The 23,493-nt window shown below is 57.0% G+C and overlaps 2 protein-coding genes across 5 annotated transcripts in view; one reads left to right on the top strand and one right to left on the bottom strand.

The window, feature by feature from the left end:
* Positions 1 to 9,115, top strand: part of PPP1R13B (protein phosphatase 1 regulatory subunit 13B) — a 72,396-nt gene extending 63,281 nt beyond the window's left edge. For all 3 annotated transcript variants that reach the window (XM_046647378.1, XM_046647380.1, XM_046647379.1), the window contains 8 exons: positions 283 to 452; positions 840 to 1,341; positions 2,789 to 3,555; positions 4,186 to 4,323; positions 4,400 to 4,533; positions 5,262 to 5,428; positions 6,626 to 6,825; positions 7,731 to 9,115. In XM_046647378.1, coding sequence (XP_046503334.1) covers positions 283 to 452; positions 840 to 1,341; positions 2,789 to 3,555; positions 4,186 to 4,323; positions 4,400 to 4,533; positions 5,262 to 5,428; positions 6,626 to 6,825; positions 7,731 to 7,772 — 2,120 coding nt within the window. In that variant the 3' untranslated portion in view covers positions 7,773 to 9,115. The remainder of the gene's footprint in view (positions 1 to 282; positions 453 to 839; positions 1,342 to 2,788; positions 3,556 to 4,185; positions 4,324 to 4,399; positions 4,534 to 5,261; positions 5,429 to 6,625; positions 6,826 to 7,730) is intronic.
* An 85-nt stretch (positions 9,116 to 9,200) lies between these two features.
* ZFYVE21 (zinc finger FYVE-type containing 21) lies at positions 9,201 to 23,457 on the bottom strand. 2 transcript variants are annotated; one of them, XM_046647407.1, is made up of 8 exons: positions 23,125 to 23,457; positions 14,790 to 14,840; positions 14,106 to 14,274; positions 13,141 to 13,216; positions 12,962 to 13,053; positions 12,273 to 12,326; positions 10,007 to 10,149; positions 9,201 to 9,843 (listed from the first exon to the last, which is right to left on the bottom strand). In XM_046647407.1, the coding sequence occupies exons 1-8, from the start codon at positions 23,401 to 23,403 to the stop codon at positions 9,808 to 9,810; spliced, it is 900 nt and encodes a 299-aa protein (XP_046503363.1). In that variant the 5' UTR covers positions 23,404 to 23,457; the 3' UTR covers positions 9,201 to 9,807. The 2 variants fall into 2 exon arrangements, with proteins under 2 accessions (XP_046503363.1, XP_046503364.1); XM_046647408.1 differs by lacking the exon at positions 12,273 to 12,326.
* Positions 23,458 to 23,493: the final 36 nt, after the last annotated feature.

The raw sequence follows: 23,493 nt of genomic DNA, 5'->3' as shown, positions 1-23,493 counted from the left end.
CCTCTGGCCCCTCCTCCGGCTCAGAGCAGCTCTGTGCTTGGTCACCGAGTCCGTCCCCAGAGCGCTGTGGGCGTCGGTGATGCCATGCCAGCAGAGGCCGCCCTGCCTCTTGCCGTGCATGAGCTGGTGTGTGGAGGGGTGGGGGTCGGCTGCCGGATTAGTGGAACTCCATCAGAGTGTGATGTCTCAGAAGGTGATTTTTGTTTCTGGCAGGGGATTTTTCTCATGTTGGTTCAGCTAATTTCAGGAAAAATTTTACTTAAATTCTATGTTCTTTTCAAGCCAACGATGGAAACTGGCCAACATTAAAACAAAATTCTAGCTCTTCAATGAAACCAGTGCAGATCCCCAGCGTGGACTGGAAGGACTCAAGCGTGGAGGGGCCTCTCAAGCAGGGGACAGTCTCAAGCCAGCCTGTGCCCTTATCGGCTTTAGGAGCCACGGAGAAGCTGGTAGGCCATTTGTCTTTATCACAAAACACAGACAAGCTCCTAACTATACCACTGTTTGGCCTTCATCTTCGTCTAGGGTGTAGGAGCTGTCATGAGGCAAATTAATCCTGTCAGTGTCCAAATTATACTCAAGTGTGAAGGAGGTCATGGACCCTCAGCACCTGAGCAGTCTGCAAGTGTAAACACCTTTTGGTCAGGATTGTTCTGTCACAGACAAGTGACGAGCAATAAGCCATGCTGTTTGATCCCCACAGTGTGCCCTGTGCCTGGTCACAAGCCGATTTGAAGGATTACAAGTCCTACTTTGTATTCTCTTGTGACTCTGGATGGAAATATGCTTAGCGTTCAAAGGGTGACTTTGTTTTTCTTCTTAACATCTCAATTTAGGGCATCGAGGTTGGTAAAGTGCCACCCCCTATCCCTGGTGTCGGCAAGCAGCTGCCTCCAAGCTATGGGACATACCCAAGTCCTGCGCCTGTGGGCCCAGGGTCAACAAACTCCCTGGAGAGGAGAAAGGAGGGCAGCTTGCCCAGGCCCAGCGCAGGCCTGCCCAGTCGGCAGAAACCCGCCCCACTGCCTCCTGCAGGCGGCACCCACCAGCCAGGTTCCTCGCAGCAGATTCAGCAGAGGATTTCTGTGCCACCAAGTCCTACATACCCGACAGCGGGGCCGCCTGCATTTCCAGCTGGGGACAGCAAAACGGAACTCCCACTGACTGTGGCCATTAGGCCCTTTCTGGCTGACAAAGGGTCAAGACCACAGTCGCCCAGGAAAGGACCCCAGACAGTGAACTCAAGTTCCATATACTCCATGTATCTCCAACAAGCCACACCACCTAAGAATTACCAGCCAGCGGTGCACAGCGCCTTAAATAAGTCGGTTAAAGCAGGTACCGTGTGAGTTTGTATTCTCTTTCTCTTGCGCCTAGGAAATTATGCTTAAGAAAATGCCAGTTCATGTCCTTATATTTGGGTTAAACTTGATTCTTATGTCAAGTGTGGCCTTAGGTGTCCTGGGGCTGGGGATAGAAGATGAAATGCGTAGAGCAGTTTTGCAGGTGGGTCACAGCTCTCTGACTTCCTGTCTGAGCCCCCGCCTCCCTGCGTTACTCAGGAAATCCAGTGCCCGGAAGGGTGAGATTTCGGAATTTCCTTTTTCTCCTGCTTCATGACAGCTTGTGCAGGAGCTGTCCAAGGAGCAGGCGTAGGGGAGCTCTGTCTGGGCCTGATCTCCCTGGCCTCCTGGCAGTGGCTGAGCCAGACCCCTGGGAGGTGACTTGACGGGTGGGGGGGCGTCTCTGCTGCTTTGGGAACCTCCCTCAGATCCTACAGGGGAGAAAAGCCCTGGTTTGGGTGAAGGGAAGTCAGCCTTGGGGGCCAAGATATTCTAGAAAGGTGGGTGAGAGAACGGAGCCTCGTTCCACACATACCGAGGCCAAGGGTGATTCTGACCATACAGTAGGATCCTGCGCATCACGTCTGGCCTGGGGCCGCCTCAGACATTCTTGGGCTTGGGCCTAAGCATGTAGACTTGTGGTTCAGGGATTCCTGGGAGTGCCTGGCCACCCCATGCCCAGGACCTCCCAGGTGGAGACGCCAGTGCTTACTTGTGGACCGGGCTCTGGCCCATGCCAGAAAAGGTTTGCACTCTTCTCTGGAGCTCCCAGGCCCCCAGGTAAAACCTTGCTGTCTGAGGTGGGCTGTGTTTTATGTTGCTGGACTTAGTCCAAGGGTCAGATGTGTGTTTAGAGGTGACATCTTTCTCCTTGGCCAGAAAACAAGGAGGACTTATTTGGAGCAGGAGAGTCAGGTTTGCAACCTTTTTGGTTTTTAATTTGAGAAGCCCCCAATTCTGGAAACCCAGATGTAAAAACTGATAAATTAGAGAGATACTCCACCTTCCAAAAGGAGTCGGGAAGGTTCTTTGAACAGAGGGTTCCTTGGGGATTTAAATTAGCGTTTACCAGCAACCACAGCAGATTCAGAGTCTCTGTAGGAGCCTGTCTCTTGTGTAATGAAAGATGCTCGGGGGCTGGCCTGGTGGCGCAGCGGTTAAGTTTGCACGTTTTGCTTTGGCGGCCCGGGGTGCGCCGGTTCGGATCCCAGGTGCCGACATGGCACCACTTGGCAAGCCATGCTGTGGCAGGCGTCCCACATAGAAAGTAGAGGAAGATGGGCACAGATGTTAGCTCAGGGCCGGTATCCTCAGAAACAAAGAGAAGGATTGGCAGCAGTTAGCTCAGGGCCAATCTTCCTAAAAAAAAAAAAAAGCTCAGTGACTAGACCCCAGACCCTGCAGGATGCCGAAGTTGCCCCTGTCCTCTGTGTCTCCTCCAGTGTACGGTAAACCTGTTTTACCATCCGGTTCAACGTCCCCCTCACCGTTACCGTTTCTTCACGGGTCACTGGCCACAAGCACTTCACAGCCCCAGCCACCTTCAGAAAGTGCTGAGAAAGAGCCAGAGCAGGACAGCCCTGCCCCGCCTGGAGATGCCACAGGCACCGTGGAGAGCCTGCCGCGGCCGCTCAGCCCCACCAAGCTCACGCCCATCGTGCACTCGCCACTGCGCTACCAGAGTGACGCTGATCTGGAGGCCCTGCGCAGGAAGCTGGCCAACGCGCCCCGGCCCCTGAAGAAGCGCAGCTCCATCACGGAGCCCGAGGGCCCTGGCGGGCCCAACATCCAGAAGCTTCTATACCAGCGCTTCAACACTCTGGCTGGGGGCATGGAGGGCACCCCTTTCTACCAGCCTAGCCCCTCACAGGACTTCATGGGCACCCTAGCCGATGTGGACAATGGAAATACCAACGTCAACGGGAACCTGGGAGAGTCCAGCCCTGCCCAGCCCACAGCCCCACTCCCCGCTGAGCCTGCCCCATCCTCAGACGCCAATGACAATGAGCTCCCTTCTGAACCTGAGGGGCTCATCTGTCCCCCAACCACTCACCAAACAGCTGAGCCTGCCGAGGACGACAACAACAATGTGGCCACAGCCCTGTCCACAGAGCAGCTGCCCAGCCCTGGGGCCGAGGCCCCCTCTCCAGAGGAAGAGCAAGTCCCTCCGCCACTTGCCCCTGCCATGCCCCCGCCAGCAGCCTCTACGGTGGGTGTCGTTCTAGACCCAGGGCCATGGCTTCCTAGTTAGCTGTAGTGTTGGGGCGGGGGTGGTTGCCGGACTTGTTCCTGCCCTCACCGAGTCAGGCCAAGGGGGAGGACAGTCATGTCAGCACAGGGACCAGGCTCAGAAGGAGAAGTGCACAAGGCTGCAGAGCTCTTACTGGAGGACCCAGTCAGTGAGGCCCAAGAAGGTTTCCTTGAGGGAGGGGCGCTGCAGCTGGAATCTGAAGGGCAGGTAGCAAAGGGGAGAAGAACCTTCCAGACAGAGCCCTCTGGCGGGAGGTCAATGTTGATAGAGCAGAGAGGGAGCTAGGAGTCCGTCGCAGTTGGTAGGAATGAGCTGCTCACTCATGGGGGTGGAAGGAGTTAAGAAGCTTGACTGTCCCCACCTCACTCCCCCCAAGGGCACCCGGAAGACCCAGGGCCCCACCTGAGGCAGTGCTCCCCTCAGAGCACGCTTTCTGTGAGCAGAGGGCCTGGCTGGGCCGGAGAGCGGGTGCTCGGGCTGATGGGTGAGAGCACTGCCTGAGGCTTCAGCCCTGCCCTCCTTCCCTGCAGGTTCGGTTCTTTGGTGGGTTGTCACCTTTTGTTTGAAAGCATGCTTCCTTCCCAACAGAGCAAACGGACCAACCTCAAGAAGCCTAACTCGGAGCGGACAGGGCACGGGCTGAGAGTCCGCTTCAACCCCCTGGCGCTGCTCCTAGATGCTTCTTTGGAAGGAGAGTTCGACCTGGTGCAAAGGATCATCTATGAGGTGAGCTGAGCACAGCTGCAGCCTGTGCTGCTCGGGGTGCCGCGGGGCTGGTGGCTTACACGCACCCATGTCCTAGGTGGAAGACCCCAGCAAGCCCAATGATGAAGGGATCACCCCGCTGCACAACGCGGTCTGTGCCGGCCACCACCACATTGTGAAGTTCCTGCTGGACTTTGGGGTCAACGTGAATGCTGCTGATAGTGACGGCTGGTGAGGGCCCTGGGGCGGGGGTCGAGAGATCCCCTCCATACAGCCCAAAAGGGGAAACACCACAGTCCAGACCGTGGGGAAGCCCGTCCCGCCTCACACCGCACAGTGTCCTCGCTTGTCTTCCTGGCCCTGCTTCTCTCGAGTAGCCTGCTAAAGGCATCTGGTTGGTGACACTGTAGGCAGGCATTCTGCCCATTCTGATTCCCTCTTGGTCTGTTTGAAGTGGCCTGATCATCTGTGCAAAAGAGCCCTCAGCCCCATTTGGGGTCGACGCTTAGGTGGTTTGCGAGGTTTGTGTTTGCCTTCAGGGCCTGCCACTGCTGTGCAGGCCCCCTGGGCCCCTGGTAGGTGTTACTGTGAACTTCAGGCCACTGTCTGTCCCGCTGTGTTTGAACATCTGTTTTTTTTAACTGTGGTAGAAAATACATTTACCACTGTAGCCATTTTAAGGGACATGTCAGCTGTGTGAAGTACGTTCATGTCGTTGTGCAATGAACATCTGTTCTATAGGCCATTTCTCAGTCCATGCCCTGCCCCCTCTCTTCAGAAATTTATATGTGGTCCCAAACAATTTGTTAGTAGAAGTTGCACCATTAGAAACACAACTGCACAGAAACTTGCAGGGCCCCGGGGCACAGCACAGCCCTGAGAGGTCTCTAGAGGGCTGCATTGCAGGAGGTGGCCAGCGTGGCAGCGCCTCACAGCAGCTCACCTCCTGTCCATTCCAGGACGCCGCTGCACTGCGCTGCCTCTTGCAACAGTGTTCACCTCTGCAAACAGCTGGTGGAGAGTGGCGCTGCCATTTTCGCCTCGACCATCAGCGACATCGAAACCGCCGCAGACAAGTGTGAAGAGATGGAAGAGGGCTACATCCAGTGCTCGCAGTTTTTATATGGTGCGCAGCAGAGCTTGGAGTGCACCTCAGGTTCTCTCTGGCTGCAGTGGTGACGCGCGCCAGTGCTGCCTGGCCGGGGGAGAAGCCCTGACTTCAATGTCGGGGGCAGTGCAGGAAGGCTCATTAGAATGGAGGTCACGCTGTCCCTTAGGTTAATTCCTGGGAACATGTTTGAAAATTCGTGTTGTTAGAAGGATTCTGTGCCAGATTGCTAAAAACCAAAAATCCCCTCTCTCTTTGCACGGGTGTTGCCCCTCTGGGCAGAGGGTTTGGGGGCGTGGGTGGCCAGGCAGTGCCTGTGTACTGCTGCTGCAAAGCACCAGGACTTGAGGCAGCCCAGAAAGAGGCCTGTGAGAGCTGTGCATGTCCCAGGGTCAGGCCAAGGTAGGGTCCCTGTCTCCGTCCTGTGGTGACCATTGATAAGTGAGCCTGTGATGAGTGAAGCTCATCATGTCTTAATTAAACTGCTTTAGCCAGGGTCCGAGTTCCCAAGAGATGGAAAATCTTCTCTGTTCTGAAGGCTGAACAGTCACAGGTCATCCATTCTACACAACTTGAGAGCCTGTGGGCCTAGTCCTGTGTGAGACCCTGGGGATAAAGTGATGAACTAAGTAAGACAGGCACCTCCTCCAGGCCCCAGCTCCCAGTGAAGAGAAGGCAGCGTGCCCTGAGTTCCGTGTGGTGGGGCTGGAGAGGCCACAGTCACAGTGACACCTGTGTGGAGGAGGGAGGTACCCGGGCCGTTAGCACCTCTGGCCTTTCTTGGGTTCCCGCAGGCGACTTCTGGGCATGAGCTTGCTCATTGTGGTTCACCTGTGTGCAGCTCCTTCACTGCCATTTATAAGTGCTTTCTGCCTTCCAAGAGCAGTCACACAGCTGCTTTATTGACCTTTGAAAGTTTGTTCCAGATGTGAGTTCTAAGTCTCATCTTAAGAAATGCCTTTTGCAACAACACACCTTTGCCTCTGGACTCAAAACTTCAGTAGCAGTCATGGGACGTAGAAAGGACTGTTGACATTAAGCAAAGGGTCTTAATGGCCTGGGGAGGCTCAGGCAGTGTGGCCCTGGCTTCTGATCTCTCAACCATGGGCATCTGCTGGCCTGCCTGAGAACAGTGGCATGTCCATTCTGGTCCTGGAGTGGGGCTTTCTGCAGCCCGGCCTCTGCAGAGCCCTGACCCTTTGCTCTCTTGTCCAGGGGTACAGGAGAAGTTGGGCGTGATGAACAAAGGAGTGGTGTATGCCTTGTGGGCCTACGAGGCCCAGAACAGCGACGAGCTGTCCTTCCACGAGGGCGATGCCATCACTGTCCTAAGGCGCAAGGACGAAAGCGAGACTGAGTGGTGGTGGGCTCGCCTTGGGGACCGGGAGGGCTATGTGCCCAAAAACCTGCTGGGGGTAAGCACTCTGAGCTCGTTCTCCTGGGGTCTGACTCAACTGCTCCAACTTCACTCCCAAGGTTATGCACGAGGAAATCAGCTGTCCTTTTCTACCTGCCGTAAGTCACACAACACCGGGCATAGCATGGGGTCACATCCTGCTGGGTGACTCGTACAGGAGACTGCCTTTCTCCCAGCCCCAGTGCCCCCCCTCTGTAGACGGGCAGGTCCACAGAGTTGGCACAAGGCTCTGGCAGACCCCTGGAGAGCCCCAGGCTTACCTCATACCGTGGGAGCAGCGGGGGCATCTGCTCTTGAGGAGGCCCGGACAAGGGCTGCTCACAGTATGCTCTGCCCATGGGGAACTACAGTGAGCAGCCAGCCTCACGCCAACCAGAATTCTCTGCATCTCAGAAATTTCTTTAACGGGGATGAGGTGAGGAGCCTGCAGGTGTTGCTACCCGTGTTGTATTAATAATTGCATCAGTCCTCTGGCACAGCGGCTGCCTCTGCTCCCCACCCCGTGTGCCTCTGTGGGGCTGGCAGATGCTGCTTGCATTCCGCAAACATGCACTGAACACCACGCACCTGCAAGGCACTGAGGGGAACCCAGCAGTGAACCGGGAGCTTACGGTGACAAGTATTTCAGTTGGTACTAAGCACTGAGAGATACAGAGGGATAGGGTATCCTGGGGGGGGGGGGGGGGGGGGGGGTGCAACTTTTCAAGGGAGTTAGGGAGGGTCTCAGTAGGAGGGTTACAGCCCAGCTTCTGCCTGGAGGAGGAGCTAGCCATGCAGCCATCTGGGATGAGCAGGAGGTGGGGAGCCACACACAGGCCCAGGGAAGGGAAGCCTGGCACCTGGACACTGATTCCTGCTCAGTGTGTTGTCTCCTGGTCCTAACTCATTTCCGTTGCTTCCCAGTTGTATCCCCGGATCAAACCCCGACAGCGAACGCTCGCCTGAACTGCCCACTGGAGCACCCACCGCACAGGCTCGCCAGCGACAAGGAGCCACTGGAGAGATCATTCTGCCCTTTCCCCAGGAAAGCTGAAGCTAGAAATGGTTTTAATGGTGCTCACTTTAGCAGACAGCGTCCACAATGTGAAATTGCTGCAGTTTCTGGTGAGGCCCTTTCTCCAGTTTGCCCTTAACTGGGAGAGGTACTTTCGCCTCCAAGAAGACTGAATTTTGCCAATTACTGTAAATCTAAATAAATACCCAGCTTTCTAAACAACTGCCCCTGTTGCCAGTAAGAAGCCCTGTGATACCCCTGGTTGGTTGCCAATGAAGACAAACGCTCTGACTGACTTGGCCCCAAGGCCGTCCCTTGTTCTTGATGTCACCCCCACCCCCAACAATGAAAACTTGCAGCTGCTGTGAGGTGTGCCCCCCGCTAGAGCCCTACCCTCCTGTTACTGGAAATCACAGAAACCCATCATCCTCTCACCCTCACCACACGCGTTTCTTTCCCTCATAACCAGAGGAGCCCCCGTCTGGAAACTCCTGCCCAGTGGTGGTCCCTGGCATGTGTCCTGCCGTGGGTGCTCCACTTCCTGTTCCAGGCATTGGTCTAGGTCACCCACAGGCTGATGGTGCTGGGCTGGACTTCTGTGCGCTGGACACGAGAGCCCTCGAGACCAAATGACAACACAGTCAGGAGCCTCAACACAGCACTGTCCCCTCCTTCGTTCACAGCACTACCTTTTATGCAGCCTCTTGCTGCCCAGGTGTGGTTCTTATCTCTCACAGTGTGGACATGCTCTGCTCTGAGTGCAGGCAGACCCTGCAGCCCATGGGCCAGGAGGCTGAGGGCAGTCATTCGGGGTGGGGTGGACATGGGGAGGCCTGTGTGTCAAGAGGGGCAGCTGTGGGGCAGAAGGGCCCAGGGCCCAGCCGCCCCAGTCCGGCCAGCAGTGATGCAATAACCTTTGCCCCAGATCCAGACTTTAAGTAAGTAAGGCACTTCCCTGAAGTCTGAACGAACTGTACACACAGGCTTTTATATACCAAAAGTATTTTTTGACTAGACCGTTCAAAACTACCAGAATGACATTGGAAATGTTTTCTCATTAAAATCCAGGCCCTTAGCCTTTATTTTCCATGTACGAGTCCTGTGTATAATTTATGTATAAATATGTGCATAGATCTGTTGCTGTAGTCGATCACCTTTAAGCATTGCTTGTACACAGTGTGGTGATGAAAAGTGAACGCCCTTGTGGGGCAGCCTCTGCTGCTGGAAGCAACTGCTGTGTCCCGACACCGCTGCTGCGTGTCACTGTGCACAATAAACGCTGTCTCCCACCGCGGCTGCGCGTCTTGTGTTCTGGAGCCGGAACCGAGCTAGAGCGGGAAAGCTCGGGGTATCTGGACACAGTGAGGTGAGGCCTGGTCTGTATTTTCAAAATAGGATTTAATCATAAGCTTTATATACAAATTATTGTACAATTATTTTAATAAAGTGGAACAGTAAGTGAAAAGTATAAAACACAAAGCTGGATCCTTCCCCTTAGTGACATCTCAAAGGTTTGTTCATAGCCCCAAATTAGTGACTCAGTAAACGGACAGTCTGTGAAATGGGCTCAGGCAGACTGTACACAGGTGTATGAGAAACCCGGCAGGCTCCAGGACAAATCAAGCCTGAGCCACCACTGCCCAAATCATTTTATGGAAGAATTAATGAGACACTAGGGGGCCAGAAACTTCTAGTAAACCTGGGCACTCATAAAAACGTGGCATAAATTATGCTAAAAATAGTTTAGCGGTAGTGTAGCTCAGTCTCTCCCATCCCCAATTATCAACAAGATATTTGTGTATTCACAAATTCTAAAGCATGAAGCTGTTTAGAGCATTAATAAACTGTGTACATATTGCACTAGGTAAGCGAACGCTTCTGTTTCTCCAAATACTTGAATTGCATTTCCCACCACGTGTGGAACTAGCGTCTGTGCGTGCACAGAGCGCAGGCTCCACTGTTCCAAGCTGTCTGTCCCACGTGGAGTTACTGGTCCCGAGATTCGTAGAGGAGCTTGACAGCCTACAAGGTGACCAGAAGTAAATGTGGAGAAACCTGATTGGTCCTGTGCTGGCTGGAGCTGGTGTGGGCACCCCCAGCTGGCAGGAGGCAGGTCTTCCTCTGGGAAAACGGGACCTGTGCTCTAAGCAGAAGGGCCCAGCCTCCCAAGCCCCCACCTCAGTACCTTGTGCATGGCTGCCAGCCACGCCGTTGACTGCCTTCTGCTGGCATTTGCATCCTCCCCAGCCGTCAGCTTCAGCTGGGTCACACCATCTGCCCCTGGTGTTGTGTACTGCAGGGACATGCCTGTGGCCCGCGCATTGCCTCCTGGAGGAGGGAAACAAGGTAAGAAGGCACAAAAGGGACCCTAAGCACCCAAGATGCCAGCCCTGATGTGGTGGTGGCCAGGATGCCTCCTTCTCCACCCTCAGGCTGGGCCAGGAGAGCTTGGTGGCAGAGGCCTGTGCTCAGGAAGCACCCAGTGAACACAAGCTCCTCAGGCCTTTTAGTAGATGACCCCAAGTTCACAGGATGGGAAAGGGACTGAGTCACCGAGCCTGGTGCCTTCTAGGACCCTGGACAAACAAATCGCACTAAGAGAGACACTGCTGCCTGCATCTCCCGGTCCTGTGTGGGACCCCTGCCATCAGGAAACCCCAACAAGGCTGGCTCCATCCAAGCTCCGTCACATTTATCTGTAGCCAGGGCTGGCAGAAGCAGGGCTGCACCAGTGCACAAGCCACCCAGAGGCCAGGTGGTCACAGCCACGCCCCCAATGAGAACCAGGGTCAAAGCTCAGAGACTGAGGATGCGAGCAAGGCCCAGCACCAGAGAAGTGCCACATCCTGGGTCACCAACCCAGGGAGCCAACGCAGCACCCTAGTACACGAGCTCCTGCAAAGATGCCGCATAGGGGAATCGGCCTGCTGGGACACGGCCCGTCTTTGGGCCATGACCAGCTGCTCCATTGATGACAACGAGATTCCAATGCCTGCTCTGAGAACCAAGTGCTTGAACGGAACGGCTCTTCACAGTCACGACTACAGTCAGAAAAGTCATGTGAAGACCAAGCCTCACAGTGAACTTTACCAACAGTTTTTCTACTTTGTGACTTCAGTTTTCAAGAAAACTCCGTTTGGCGCAGTAATCAATCAGAGAGAGACCTCTTGAGTCCAAACTGAGGCCTGACTCTCCCACAAGCCAGAGTGAGAGCCACGACTCCAGACAGGGGGGGTGTGCTCTGGCTGGGAGAGGCCTGACCAGCTGTGAGAGGGTGACAGCTATTGAGTGCTGTACCACCTAAGGCCAGGAAGGCTACTCAAACTGACCTTCCACAAGCCACGTTCCTACCCTGCGTGTCAGTCTGGCTTGTCCCTGACTGGGCTCCTTGCAGGTTCCCACCAGTGCCTGGAGCAGGCTCACTGCAGCTCTGCCCAACACCTGCTTTTGTAAGTCAAGTTTCATTGGCACACAGCCCCGGCCATTTGCACTCTACAAGAGTCCATGTGGCCGCAAAGCTCCACAGTCACTGCTGGGCCCTTGACAGAAAAAGCTGTGTGCCCTGCTGGAAGTCTGCAGCCAGCAGGCAGGCTCCTGGCTGCCTTCAGCTCAGGGAGCTGTTCCAACGCCCCAGACCCCATGGGAAGACAGGGGTCGGGTTTTAGAGGGTCTAGAAAACTTGGCAGAGCAGCACTCACTGTGCCCCCAACCCCACTCCATGGGACTGTAAGGTGCCAGAAGTCCGAGGGCCCCGCCAAGGATGGCACACCTGCGACCAGAAGCTTCACTAGGCCAGCTGGGGTGGCAGCCTCCTCCTTGGCCTTGGGAGGGGCTGCGGCAAGGCGCGTTCCTGAGCCTCAGGCTCTCCAGGAGGGGCAGCACACCAGCACCCAGGCTGACCTCTAGCATCTCCTGCCACAGGCAAGCAGCTTGGTGTCACCATGCACACCTCTGTGTGCACGTGAATAGAGGTGGCAAAACACTGGCCTGGCCCTCTCACCTCATCCTTCAGGGGGCTCAGACAGTGCGAAGAGTCAGAGAGTGCCGGGAGGCACAGAGGCTCCCAGAACAGCACCATGAGCCAGGCTGTGAAGGGGCAGGAACATGTTGGGAGAAGGGCCACTGCCCACTTCACGCTCCCAATGCCCTCCAGACTCAGCCTGCTCAGGGCCAGCAGATACAAGAAGTTGTGAAATGTTGGGTAATGTTTCCCCCATTGGAATAGAAGAACTGAGCAAATTAAATACAATTCTGCTGCTGGCATATTTTCATTTATGCTTTATATACCCACATCTTGGACCCAACTCTCTTTCAAATCAACCAAAAGAAGTGCACGTGTGTTTCACAGAGAACTGTGGCGTGGATCACCCCCACAGACAGACGCAGGACATCAAGGGGAGGCACAGGGCCCACAGCATGCTGGGGAGAGCGGCGAGGAGCGTGTGGCTGACCTTCTGAGCCGGGCTGGCTCCCCAGGAGGCTGGCGTAAGAGTGAATGTCTTTTTCTACGTCAAGAAGGTAGGCAGGCAGGAGAGAACAACCAAGAGCCAGTCAGGAAAGAGAAAGCAAGATGGGTTAGGTCTCATGGGTTTGCTCACCACACTTCATATAATTTGGATGCAAACTCCACTTCAGTGGAAAGACGGCTACTGAAGCGCTAAAGTTTAGATGGAAAGATGCAGACTGGGCTACATGCTCCGGAAACTCACAAGGAAATGTAAAGGAATTTTGTTTCCACAGACCCCGACAGGAGCGGGAATGCCAGGATGCCTGGATACTGTTTCCCAACTGGCCACCACTCCAGACCCTTCTGGGAATCTGGGTGATGCCGACTGCGTCTGGAGCTTTACCCTGGGTCTGAGTCGAAGGGTGAGTAAGGTGGCACAGGAGGGCATGTCGACAACACATGCAGGCACACTTCCCTTCATTGTTTTACTTGTCAAGCCCCCACTCACCTGGCGAGTTCCTAAAGCCACTTACTCAGAACAAGCCCACAGAGGACAGGCAGGCATCTCGGAGACCCTGCCAAGAGGCTGAGCAGGATGACCTGACAGACCCGTCCTTGCTGCTGCTGTTTATCCCAAAAGTCACCCAAGCTGGCACCAAATCTCCCGTGTAGTAAAGGGCACGCCGTGGTTACCTCCAGGAGGGAAGCCTTCTGTGAGAACCTGCACGGTTGAAATGTGTGCGATCTCAATCTCGTAGTGGCTGTCTCCATCCAGAAGCAAGTATCTGTCCAAAAAAAAAGGGTGTCCAGACCACGTTCTTCCAGGGCTGATGTGACAAAGCTGTCAGTGCCAAGCAGTGTCTGCCCCTTACCTCTGGTTGTTGGAAAGACGACAAACCATTGTTTCTGATTTCTCCGAGTTTCCAAAAGTTACGAGGAAGGTAGCTCCTTGGGATACAAAAACAAACGTGAGAACACAGCTTCTCTCACCCTGCGCCCTTCCCCAGCCAGGCCAGCTGCCCGGGGACATGCACACGCTCAGAGCACAGAATGGAAACAAGCAAGAGCTCTGCTGCACGGGCCCTCAGGTGAGGCAGCAAGGCCGCGACGGAGTGCGGGTGTAACAGGCACGACGGAAGGCGCTGTCAGAGAGGTTCTGCTTGCCCACAAAGGTGCAGGGGACTCCATCCCAAAGGCCCAGCTCAAAGAGCACTCTCTCCCCTACCCACACACTTGAGAAGGGACCAGAACAGGCCCAGGATGGTGGAGAGAAGACACCTAACACCCACCCAGCCCAAGAGGCACAAGGCTTGCCCTCCTGCCAGGAAGCGATGCCCTGCTTTACAGAGGAGGGACGGCAGGGGCAGGCCTGCGGGAAGAGCGGCCAGAGCGAGGACCACGGCGGGCTGTGGGGAGGATGGGGGTTCAGTTCTCAGGAGCTCCTGAGGGGGCGGACCCTTATTCCCTGGAAAGCTCCTCCTCTTATGCCACGCAAGCCCCGAGATGGCCGGGTGGAAGGTTCTGCCTGCTGCTGGCCCCGTCCTCTGGGGCCATATCACAGCGACCCGTGTAAGTACCGCGTCCCGCCCGGGCCCAGGGCCTCCCACCCAACAGATGTCCCAACTGCTGGTCCCAAGCCCCGCGAAGTCAGACTGAAATTTTGGGTGACGTTTTCATCTTGGCAGAGAGGAGCTGGCTCTGTACCTGCTTCTAAAGGAGTGCAAGAGGGAGGGAGGGTGAGACAGAACGTCACAGAAAAGTAGCCACAGCTCGAGCCCACCGCAGCGACACAGGCACCAAGGACCAGGTGTCACGGGCAGGACACTGGACTGCTTACCACTCAGGAGCACTTTGAGCTGCTTGTCGTAGAACTCTGCCTCCTTGTGGGACACCAGGGCGCACTCGGCACACTGTCGCACGGGGTCCACGAAGCACATGCGCCTCAGCGGCACCTTCTGGCTGCAGCACTTGTCACAGAAGCACCTGCCGCACCGGCGACAGTGGTGCTGGAGACGGCAGGGGGCAGGCAGTGAGCAGGGGCCCGAGGACAAGTGCCCCCCGCAGGGACCACCTCCTAAACACGCCTGAGGTGGGACACGCTGGGTGAGGGCCACAAGTGCATTCCCAGACGTGGCCCCAGATGTCCAACCTGGCCACTCAAAGGACGAGCGTGCCCTGAGGGTGCCCGCATGCAGCAGGCCACACTGCTGCTGCTCCACTCTCTCTCTCTCTGAACCCTGCGTCCCGCTGGCCATGTGGTCGACCAGGACACCCACCTCTGTGCCGCTGCGAGCCAAGAACTGTTCAGAGTAGGACACCCTGAGGACGAGACCCAGCTGGAGGGGCAGCAGGAGTCCCTGTCTTACTGATTCTTACACAGGTGGCCCCCGGGAAGACACAAGGCTGCACTCTCCAGTCCCTCCCAGAGAGCTGGCCCCCCCAGGAAGAGGCTGGATGCTCCGTGGGCGCCCCCCCCAGTCAGTCCTTCACCCGCCCCTGCAACCCCATGGCCTCAGCTCACCTTTCTGGTAAGGAAGTCAAACTTGGTGTCACACTGCATACATCTTGGGCACTAGGAGGGAAGGAGACAGTCTCAGAACCCAGCTCTGTCACTGGCTGAACTGCAGAGGCAGAGCTCACAGGGGATGGGGAAGCCCACCTCCCCTCTGGACCAGATCGCTCCCATGGCCTCCCCACATGCCAGGCAGCCTGTGGTGGGCAGGAGGCAGCACGCTGAGCTGGGCGCCAGCCCAGGAGCCAAGCGGGCTCAGCAGGTCCCCAGCCCCAGGCCATGGTGTGCGGTGGGTGCTGCTCAGAGACCTGCAGGAGACACGCCAAGGGCACAGATGGGGGCCGAGACTGAGTGCCCAGCGGCCAAGGTCCTGCCAGGGTAGGGAGTGGGCCTAGATGTCAGGGTGTGCTCGGGCCAGAGGGCAGTGGTTCGAGCCTGCCTCACCAGGCTTGAGTGAGCTCACTTCAGGAGCTCCCTAGTCCTGTTACCAGAACAAAGGACCAGTGCCGTGAAATGACCATGAGATTCCACAGCAGGAATTAACCTAAACCAGGAAAGCACACGCGCTCCCCCACTTTATAGTGAAGAAGGCGCGCTGAGTCTGCCAAGTTGCAGGGGGAAGTCCCAACTGGCAAAGCCCGTCCACGTGAGACACAGTGTACTCTGCTTGTTTACTGAGTCCTCGAGCGTGCCCTCACCAAGGCCCGGGAGGGAGGGTTTGGAAGAAGTTGAAGCAGGACATGGGGATGACGGGTTTAATGTGGTCAGCCGCCAGACCCAGAAATGCTCCTCAGAGGAAGGAACTAGAGGGAGGAGGCTGAGACCCACGACCCGGGGCTCAGGTGGCTGGACTTGCTCAGCAATAGGAGTCCCACAACTACAGACCCTCGCAGTGCAGAGACCAAGGAAGGTCAGGAAGTCTGGCTCCCACTAGATGCAGGGATTGAGCGCATGGCAGCAGGGTCTCCCCTCCCCCAGAGCTCAAGGAACAGGCCAAGCCCTGCTCCAGACACCGAGGACAAGGGACTTGAAACAGCCACATTTTCATCAACCACACCAACCAGATCAAAGAGCTCAGACCTCTAACACAAGAGCAAGTCGTTTTAGAGCTCACCACCAAGGACAGACGGGCCGTCCCAGCACTGACAAGGCTCGGTGTCCCCTAGTGGGAAAGCTGCTCCTTGACACAAATGTCACTTCAGCCCAGGAACAGTGTGACAGTAAAACCGCCCACCTGCCCAGGCAGGGAAGAGGGTTTATAATCAGGACCTGCTTCACAGGACAGGCCAACCCGACCACATGACCCTGAGGGAAGCAGGGCAGGCCCATCAGTCGGTCCCGGCCATCAAGGGCTGCGCCCCACGCCCTTCCCTTTGGCCTCACTGACCGTCTTCACTCTGGTCAGCCAGCAACGCACTCATCCTGCAGGCCAGCAGGGGTACTCGCTGCATCCCCGCCCCCGGTTCTTGTTCCCCATTCCACCAAGGCACAGGGGCCTGAATTCTCGGCACCCTCTCCTCTGGGCCTCAGCCTCCTCAAAGGCAGCAGACTGTGGACACCGTGGGCCCAGCACCAGGCTGGCTGGCGCACACGGGCTCAAGATCCAGGCAAGCAAGTAGCTCTGAGGAAATCCACATGAGATGCCAAGTACGCACTATTCATAGTTGGTCCCAGAGGCCAGTGGTGCCGGGACCCTGCAGATGCTTCGGGAGAAGAGCCGGGGCTCCCTTCACCGTGGAAGGAGAGGTGCTGGTGCTGAGGCTGGGCCTTTTCAGACGCCACCCTGCAGCAGGAAGGGCATCCTCAGCCCTAGCAAGCTCCACGCAGCTGCGGCCCCTGCACTGGGCACGGTGTCTAAGCTTCTCCAGATCCCATAACTAACATTTTCCAGTTTCCTTCTTGCTCTTAAGCTGCTTCCTGGACTTGGACACAGGGCCTGCCCCATCCAGGGCCTTCCAGAACCATCTACAGAGTCTCCACCGGCTTTAGGCATGGGCTGGCTGCTCACTGCGCTGCTGCTGCTTCTGGAAGCCCAGCTCCTGCCACTGCCTCTCACTTCTGTCAGTTCTGGAACATTGTGTGGCACTCAGGACCCTGCCGGCACCCATGTGCCATGCTGTTCCATGACCCCAGACATCCACCAGCCACAGAATCCACTCGAGAAAGCCTCCACAGCAGGGGCAACTAGTGAGGCTGAGCAGCCGGGAAAGCCCACGTTACACCCGGTTCTAGAGAGAGTGACTGCTTGCCGAGCCTCCCGAGGGCAGGGCCCACCCTGTGCTCCCTCAGCAGCACTGCTCCGTCTCCCCAGCAACACAAAGGGCCGCATGCGGACTGGGAGGCGTGTGCTGGGCAAGTTGAAAGACCAATTTCTAAACATAAGACCACATCTAGAATTTAAAATTTGCTCCCTTAAAAATATAAGTGATCTACAGGGCCGGCCCTGAGAGCAGCGGTAAGTGCGCACGTTCCGCTTCGGCGGCCCGGGGTTCGCCGGTTCAGATCCCGGGTGCGGACATGGCACCACTTGGCACACCATGATGTGGCAGGCGTCCCACATAGAAAGTAGAGGAAGATGGACACGGATATTATCTCAGGGCTAATCTTCCTCCGAAAAAAAAAAAAGTGTGTGTGTGTGTGTGTGTGTGTGTAAGTGATCTAGAAGGTTTATCATTCTAAATAACCAATGAGGTTATTCAGAAAATTGACAGATTTTTAAACAAGGTAATTTCCTGTTGATTATATAAGAGAAAATACCTGTTAAAATTATCAACAGAACAATTTAATGTGAAGAGAGAATTAAATAAGGAAATAAAGCACTGCGTGAACATCTCAGAGTAAAGCTGCCGCTGAAGAACTGACATGGGTCTGACAAACCAGCTCCCCCAAAAGGAAACAAGCACAGGCGCGAGGACTAGCCCACGCGGCTTTCTGAGGCTCCAGGAAACTGCTACTTGGGGAGAGAGGGAAAAGTACAACGTCCAGAAACCAGCTGTGATCAAGCTTCCCCTGTATGTAGCAAAAAGTGTCTGAGTGCCCAGGCCTCTGTGTGTCACCGCGTCACCGCTGAGGTGGGCTGGGGCTGATGTTCAAACAGGCACAATCATGGGGAAGAATCTGCAAGAGCAGACCTACCCAAAGGGGCTGGGAGGAGCTGAGCAAGGGCCCCAGGTGACAGATATGCACACACAGACCCATCTACTGCCTGATCCCCTGGCCGGGCTGCTCCACAGACCTGCAGATGCTGCCCCCCGGGGATGGGCAGCAGGACCAGTGTCAATGTCCACATGAAGCCGCATAAACAGAAGAGCCTCCAGCCCAGCCCCTGGGGCCCCCTGCACCCACTTCCACCGTCCTCGGCCCTGGCCCGGCAGACAGGAGGGAGGAAGCTGGTAGCAAGGAGCGGCCACGAGAGGACAGGGAGCTGGGGCAGGCGGCATGGGATGGCTCCTAGTAAAATCCCCAACTGCGAGCACACTCCCCTGGCTGCAGGCCCTCGAGTCAGAGCCCGGGCAGCTGTCCACTCCTTGCTGGTCCAGTAAACCAATCGCTGAGTGTAGATGAGGTTGAGGCAGATGCTGTAAACTCAGCTTCCAGGTAGATAAGTAAGGAGGCCACCAGAGGTCAAAGAAGAAACCAGAAAGGCCCTTGGGCAAACCTGGCCTGGAGCAAAGACTTCCCACAGAGGGGCCCTGGGGAATTGTGGGATCCACCCCAGCCCCACAGCTGAGGGCAGAGGCCCCGGGCACAGAGCTGTTTGGAGAGCTGAGGTCTCTGCCAACCCACTGCCCTGACTCAAGCACAAGGAGCCCCCACAGGTGCCCAGGGCAACTCTTCAGAATCAGCCCCGGTCCCCAAAAGATAACGGACAGAGCATCTCCCCCTCAAGAGTCAGGAAATACAGTTTGGAAAGTTTCAGGAATGTTAAAAAAAAGAAAAAGTAACTATAGAAAACACAAAGTTGGAGGACACATGCCTATCCTCCCTTTGAGGCTGGAATGACAGGAGAGTCACACCCTCCCACACTGTCCCCTGGCGCTGGTGAGAGACGCTCCCTGGCTGGCTGGCGCCAGCCTCCCACACCAGACTATTTCTTAGGTTCCTCAAAAATCAATCATAAAAATAAACTTTAAAAATACAAGTACTGAAGTATCTTTGTTGAAAGATAATCCTTTTTAAAGGGTAGAAGCATAACTCCTAGAAATGTAAAATGAACCGTGTCAAAGATTTAACACGCTAATTAATGAGGGAGCCAGTAAGACGTTAACAACCCAGCTGGAAGGAGAGCCCAAAGAGCAGGCCCAGGGCCGCGAGGAGCAGGGGCGACTGGGAACGGATGCACGCGGCCACTGGCACGCGGGTGGTGTGTGACAGAGAGTGAGCGGGAAGGGGGAGGGAGGGAGGCCTCCGGGACCTCCAGAGGACAAGACCCACTGGCAGCACGATCAGTTTTCTGCGGCGTAAAGAGCTGTCGGAGAGTCGGGAACGGAAGGTGCAGACGCCACAGCTGTCATCACATCTAGGAAGGAAATGCCAGGCCCCGCCCGGGGGTCCGCGACGCCCAAGAAGCCTTCACTGTGGTTCACGGTCCCGGTCCCTCCCCGCAGCAGACAGCCTGGCCAGCCAGAGGGGCCGGGTGGCCCTCCTGGTCAGGCAGAGGCTCCTGCAGCCACCTCACAACAGGGGACTCCCCGTGACCCGGCAACTACGAACCCCTGCCCTTTGGTGTTCCAGGAACGTGTGCTGCAAAGGCCCCCCCGCCATGGCAGAGATAAGACTCACAGATGCCCCCCGTTCACCGGTGACAAGGCCGGATTTGGACCCCAAATCCCCACAGTTCACCCTATTTGACCTGGCTGACCTGTTTGTCCCCTCATCAACCAGAACAAAATGCCCACTAACCTGACTTGATCAAACTTTAGTTCAGCTTCTCTCCTTCCTTCAGGACCCTGAGCTATGACCCACCCTCAGCCTGACACGGCCGACCTCTGGGGATGCATCCCCTGATGTGTGGTCAGGCCACACCACCTGCAGCTGCACCCCTCCACCTGCTCATCCCCCACCCCATTCTCTTCTAGCCTGGGTCACTCCCCCATTAAGAAAGTCCTATTCTGCCTGACCCTGGAGACCCGTGCGCTGGCAGCAGTCCCTTTCCCCTGCTTGCATGGACCCTGTGAAGAAAATCCCTCCTCACCCGAGTCCGGATTTGTTTTCCATTTGACACACTTGTGCTCTCTCCTCCCTGGTTCTGCATCTGCAGAGTTATCTGAACCTCAAAATGACAGCACGGAGCTGTCATCATCATTGGTCATACCCAACGAGGATGGGAAGACAGGGGGAAGGAGTGCAAAACTGCATGGGTTTTAAGGATCAAACTCAATATTTGGGGCTGCTTGTGACAATCCTTACAGCTGCATGCCCAGACAGCCCACCCCTAAGCCCACTCTTCCTTGCTAAGGGACCCTTTGATGGCAGAGTCACTCAAGCCCGAGAGCATTCCCAAGCTTCCTCTGTGCTCCCACAGCTCCCGCCTCCACCTCCCCAGCCCCACGAACTCCAGGGAAGGCGCGGACTGTGTCGTCCTCCCGGTGTGTACACTCGGGAAGCGATTCTCAGTTATTTCTGGGGCAGGAACCCCTCTGAGAAGCTGAGAGCTACAGACACGTGCACACATACCGCCAAATTTTCCAACCTGTTTAAGGGACGTCCCCGCGGGCTCAAGCTAATAACCTGGCACAGACAGGGTCAGGCACCTGATAAATACTCAACAGATGTGGAACGGGCTGGCCTCAGACTGAAGACAGAGCCATAATGAGAAATGGGGTAGCGTCTGCAGATGTGACAATGACACCAATCCAAGCACAGCCAAGAAGTGGGGATAATGGGTGGAAGCTGAGGATGACATGTCACCCCCCTGCTCATTCCAAACCACCACACATAAACCTACTTCTCACAGCTGGTTATCTCCACACATACGTCGCCTCCACACACCCAGTGATCACACCTCCCAGGAGCACCGTGCAGGCAGAGTGCGGCTAAGTGCGTCCAGCTTGGCACCACTAAGCACCACGCCACTGTAAGTGCCGCCACACCCTGCCCCTCGAGCCATTGCAACCACGGCTGCCTGTTTGGAGTCTCCCAGCCCAAACAGCCCACTGCAAGTCTCCCCTCCTCCAGAACACTCTCTCTGGTGGTTTTTGCAGCCCCAATACATCAAAATATACGTCCTCAAATTCCGAGAAGTCCACCCTCACTTGGCTGTCCCCTCCCCTCCTCCCAGCTCACTCGCCTTCTAGGGCCTTCCTTGGCTGCTCAGATCATGGCTAATCATAGTTCTAACACATGGGGGGTTGTATTTCTGAAGGGACACCCCGACAGCCTTCCAGCATCGGAACGAAACTTATGTCAAAGGAACGGGTGCCACACTGACTCAAGCATTTCAACACAACTTAATCAGAAGTTCGCAAGAGTTCTCAGGACCACGGAGGCCGAGCTCCAGACACAGCTCACCCACCAGGCCCGCAAAGCAAGGCAACTTACGCAGGAAACGCACGAAACAATTATTTCAGGAAATACCACAGGGGTGAGAGAGGGAGGGCGGAGGGGATACAGCGGCCAGCTACAAAGCAGCCAGAACTGGGAAAACACTGCTGCATGCAGCCGGGGAAACCCGTGCATCGGCCAGACCACGCGTTCCCGCGCATCCACTCGGTCCCTAACAGACACGTAGCACTTCCGTGCTGCTAAAATTTCATGGGGGGATCAACCAGGAAAAAAAGATCTACAGAGGCTGCAGGGAGGCAGTAGTGGAAAACGCTGAGACACCGCCTCAGGCTCTAGGACACCCCTCAGGTGATGCTGGGTGAACCGAGGGAGACAGCTATGGACACGGTCTGTCCATCCGCTCAGGACCGTGGGCTCCCCTCCCCCACTGTGGAAGAGGGCAGTTCGCCTCTATCTGCACTTCATTCACTTGCCATCCTCCACGCCAGTGTGTGCTGCTTCTCCTTGACCATGATGACATCTGCAGGGCTCCCTCCCTGAGTCAGTGAAATGAACTCTGCGACACTCTTCAGTTACGAAAATCAGAGTTTTATCTTTTAACAGCACTAACCAAGGGAGTGACGTGAGAAAAGGCACATTGTTATCACAAAGAAGACAAACACCAAGAGTAAAAATGCAGGAAAGAAAGAGCACAAACAAGGCGTCCTGGGAAAGGGAGAAGACGTGGGCGGCTCAGTGACGATCTCCCCCAGTGGCTGGGCAACTCCCACGCCCCTGCGCGCCCACCTGCCCTGTCTCTTTCACCCTCAACTCAGTGACTGCGGTCAGAGCGCCAGGGCGGGGCGGCTGAAGGACAGGACCAGGCGGGGCCGGGTCTGTGCCCTCCTCCCAGCCGCCCTGCCCCCAGGCCCCGGCCCCCGCCCAGCTGCCTGCTCTTCACCGCCCACTGCAGTAAAAACACCTGATTTCATTCCTCTGCTCAAAACCCGCTGCTCAAAACCTACTTTTCCTCTCAGGGGAGGGAGGCAAAGTAGTTTATCAGAGTGCGGGAGCGGGGTTGTAATTCAGAGCATTTTCAGAATTCAGAGTTCTTGGATGTCTCCGACAGGCCGATCTGCAGGAAGGCACGAAGTTGCGCCGGCTCTGCGCAGCTGAGGAGCACTGGCTACGGGATCGAGTCCAGACTCCCTGGCGCGGCACAAAAGGGCCTTGAGAAGGGGCCAAGGTGCTGCACCCGCCCCGCCAACGGGGCGCTCATCACCTCCCAGCCCTCACCTGCCAGCCGCAGCTGCTCCTGCCTCTCTGCCTCTCGGGAGCAGGTGCAGCCCCCCCAGCCAGGGCGCCTCCTTGTGCTCCATCTGGGGACTCCCACCGAAACACCGCCGCCGCCGCCCGCACCCCCGAGGGTCCCTCCGGAGAACGCCGGATTATAAATAAACGCGCGGCTCCTCACTCCCCCGGCGGGCAGGGCCCGGCTCTATCGCAGCGGGTCCAACCCAGCAGCTCAACCGGTGGATGCGGCGGATTCGCAGACGGCGTCGCGCGGGGCACGGCACTGGCCACGTCCGGGGGGAGGCCCGCGCGCGGGGCGTGTTTCTGAGCTCTGGGAGACACGGGGGGTCTGGGCGCCCCGAGAAAGGGAACCAGGCAGAGGGCCCCGGCCCAGGAGCGGGCGCGCGGGAGGCAGGAGCCGGGGGCTGCTGAGGGGCGCGGGGCGGGGTGCCCGGGAGGACAGCGGGGCCACGGGAGGCGCTCCGGGGTCCCGGGCGCAGGCAGCGGCGGGGGGGGAGGGCCCGGGGCGCGGACGGGGGCGGGGAGCTGGCGGGCGGCCGCGACCTACCTCCTTGTCCGGCACCCACTGCGGCTCCTCCAGGCCGAAGGGGCTGCCGAAGGCGCGGTGCTCGGGCACCATGCGCAGGCCGCTGGAGGAGCGCACCAGCTTCTTGGCGTCGCGGCGCGCGGCCACCTCGGAGGACATGACGCGGCCGCAGCGATCGCCCGCACCCGCGCCCTCGCCCCGCCCGGAGCCCCGCCCTACCCGCGCGGCTGACAGCGCCTGCGCCCAATCGCCACGCCGGGCTCGGAGCGCGTGCCAATCAGCGCCCTGGATCCGCCCCATGGCTGCCCCCTCCAATCCGCGCAAGGGCACCTCCCCTGCCACCCTGCTGTCGGTCACCAATCGGCGGCGAGGGCCGGCCCAGGCGCGCCC

The sequence above is a fragment of the Equus quagga genome, chromosome 20 (assembly GCF_021613505.1).
Source record: "Equus quagga isolate Etosha38 chromosome 20, UCLA_HA_Equagga_1.0, whole genome shotgun sequence".
Taxonomy (NCBI): Eukaryota; Metazoa; Chordata; class Mammalia; order Perissodactyla; family Equidae; genus Equus; species Equus quagga.
The sequence above is the reverse complement of the archived record's forward strand: the minus strand, read 5'-3'. Positions and strand labels throughout refer to the sequence as shown.

Coding starts and splice junctions, on each gene's coding strand:
- ZFYVE21 (XM_046647407.1), bottom strand. CDS start 23,403: ATGGGGCGGATCCAGGGCGCTGATTGGCACGCGCTCCGAGCCCGGCGT. Junction 14,841..23,124: donor AGTGGGTGCCGGACAAGGAG/GTAGGTCGCGGC, acceptor CTTCCCTCCTAG/TGCCCAAGATGTATGCAGTG. Junction 13,217..14,105: donor GCTCAAAGTGCTCCTGAGTG/GTAAGCAGTCCA, acceptor TTGTATCCCAAG/GAGCTACCTTCCTCGTAACT.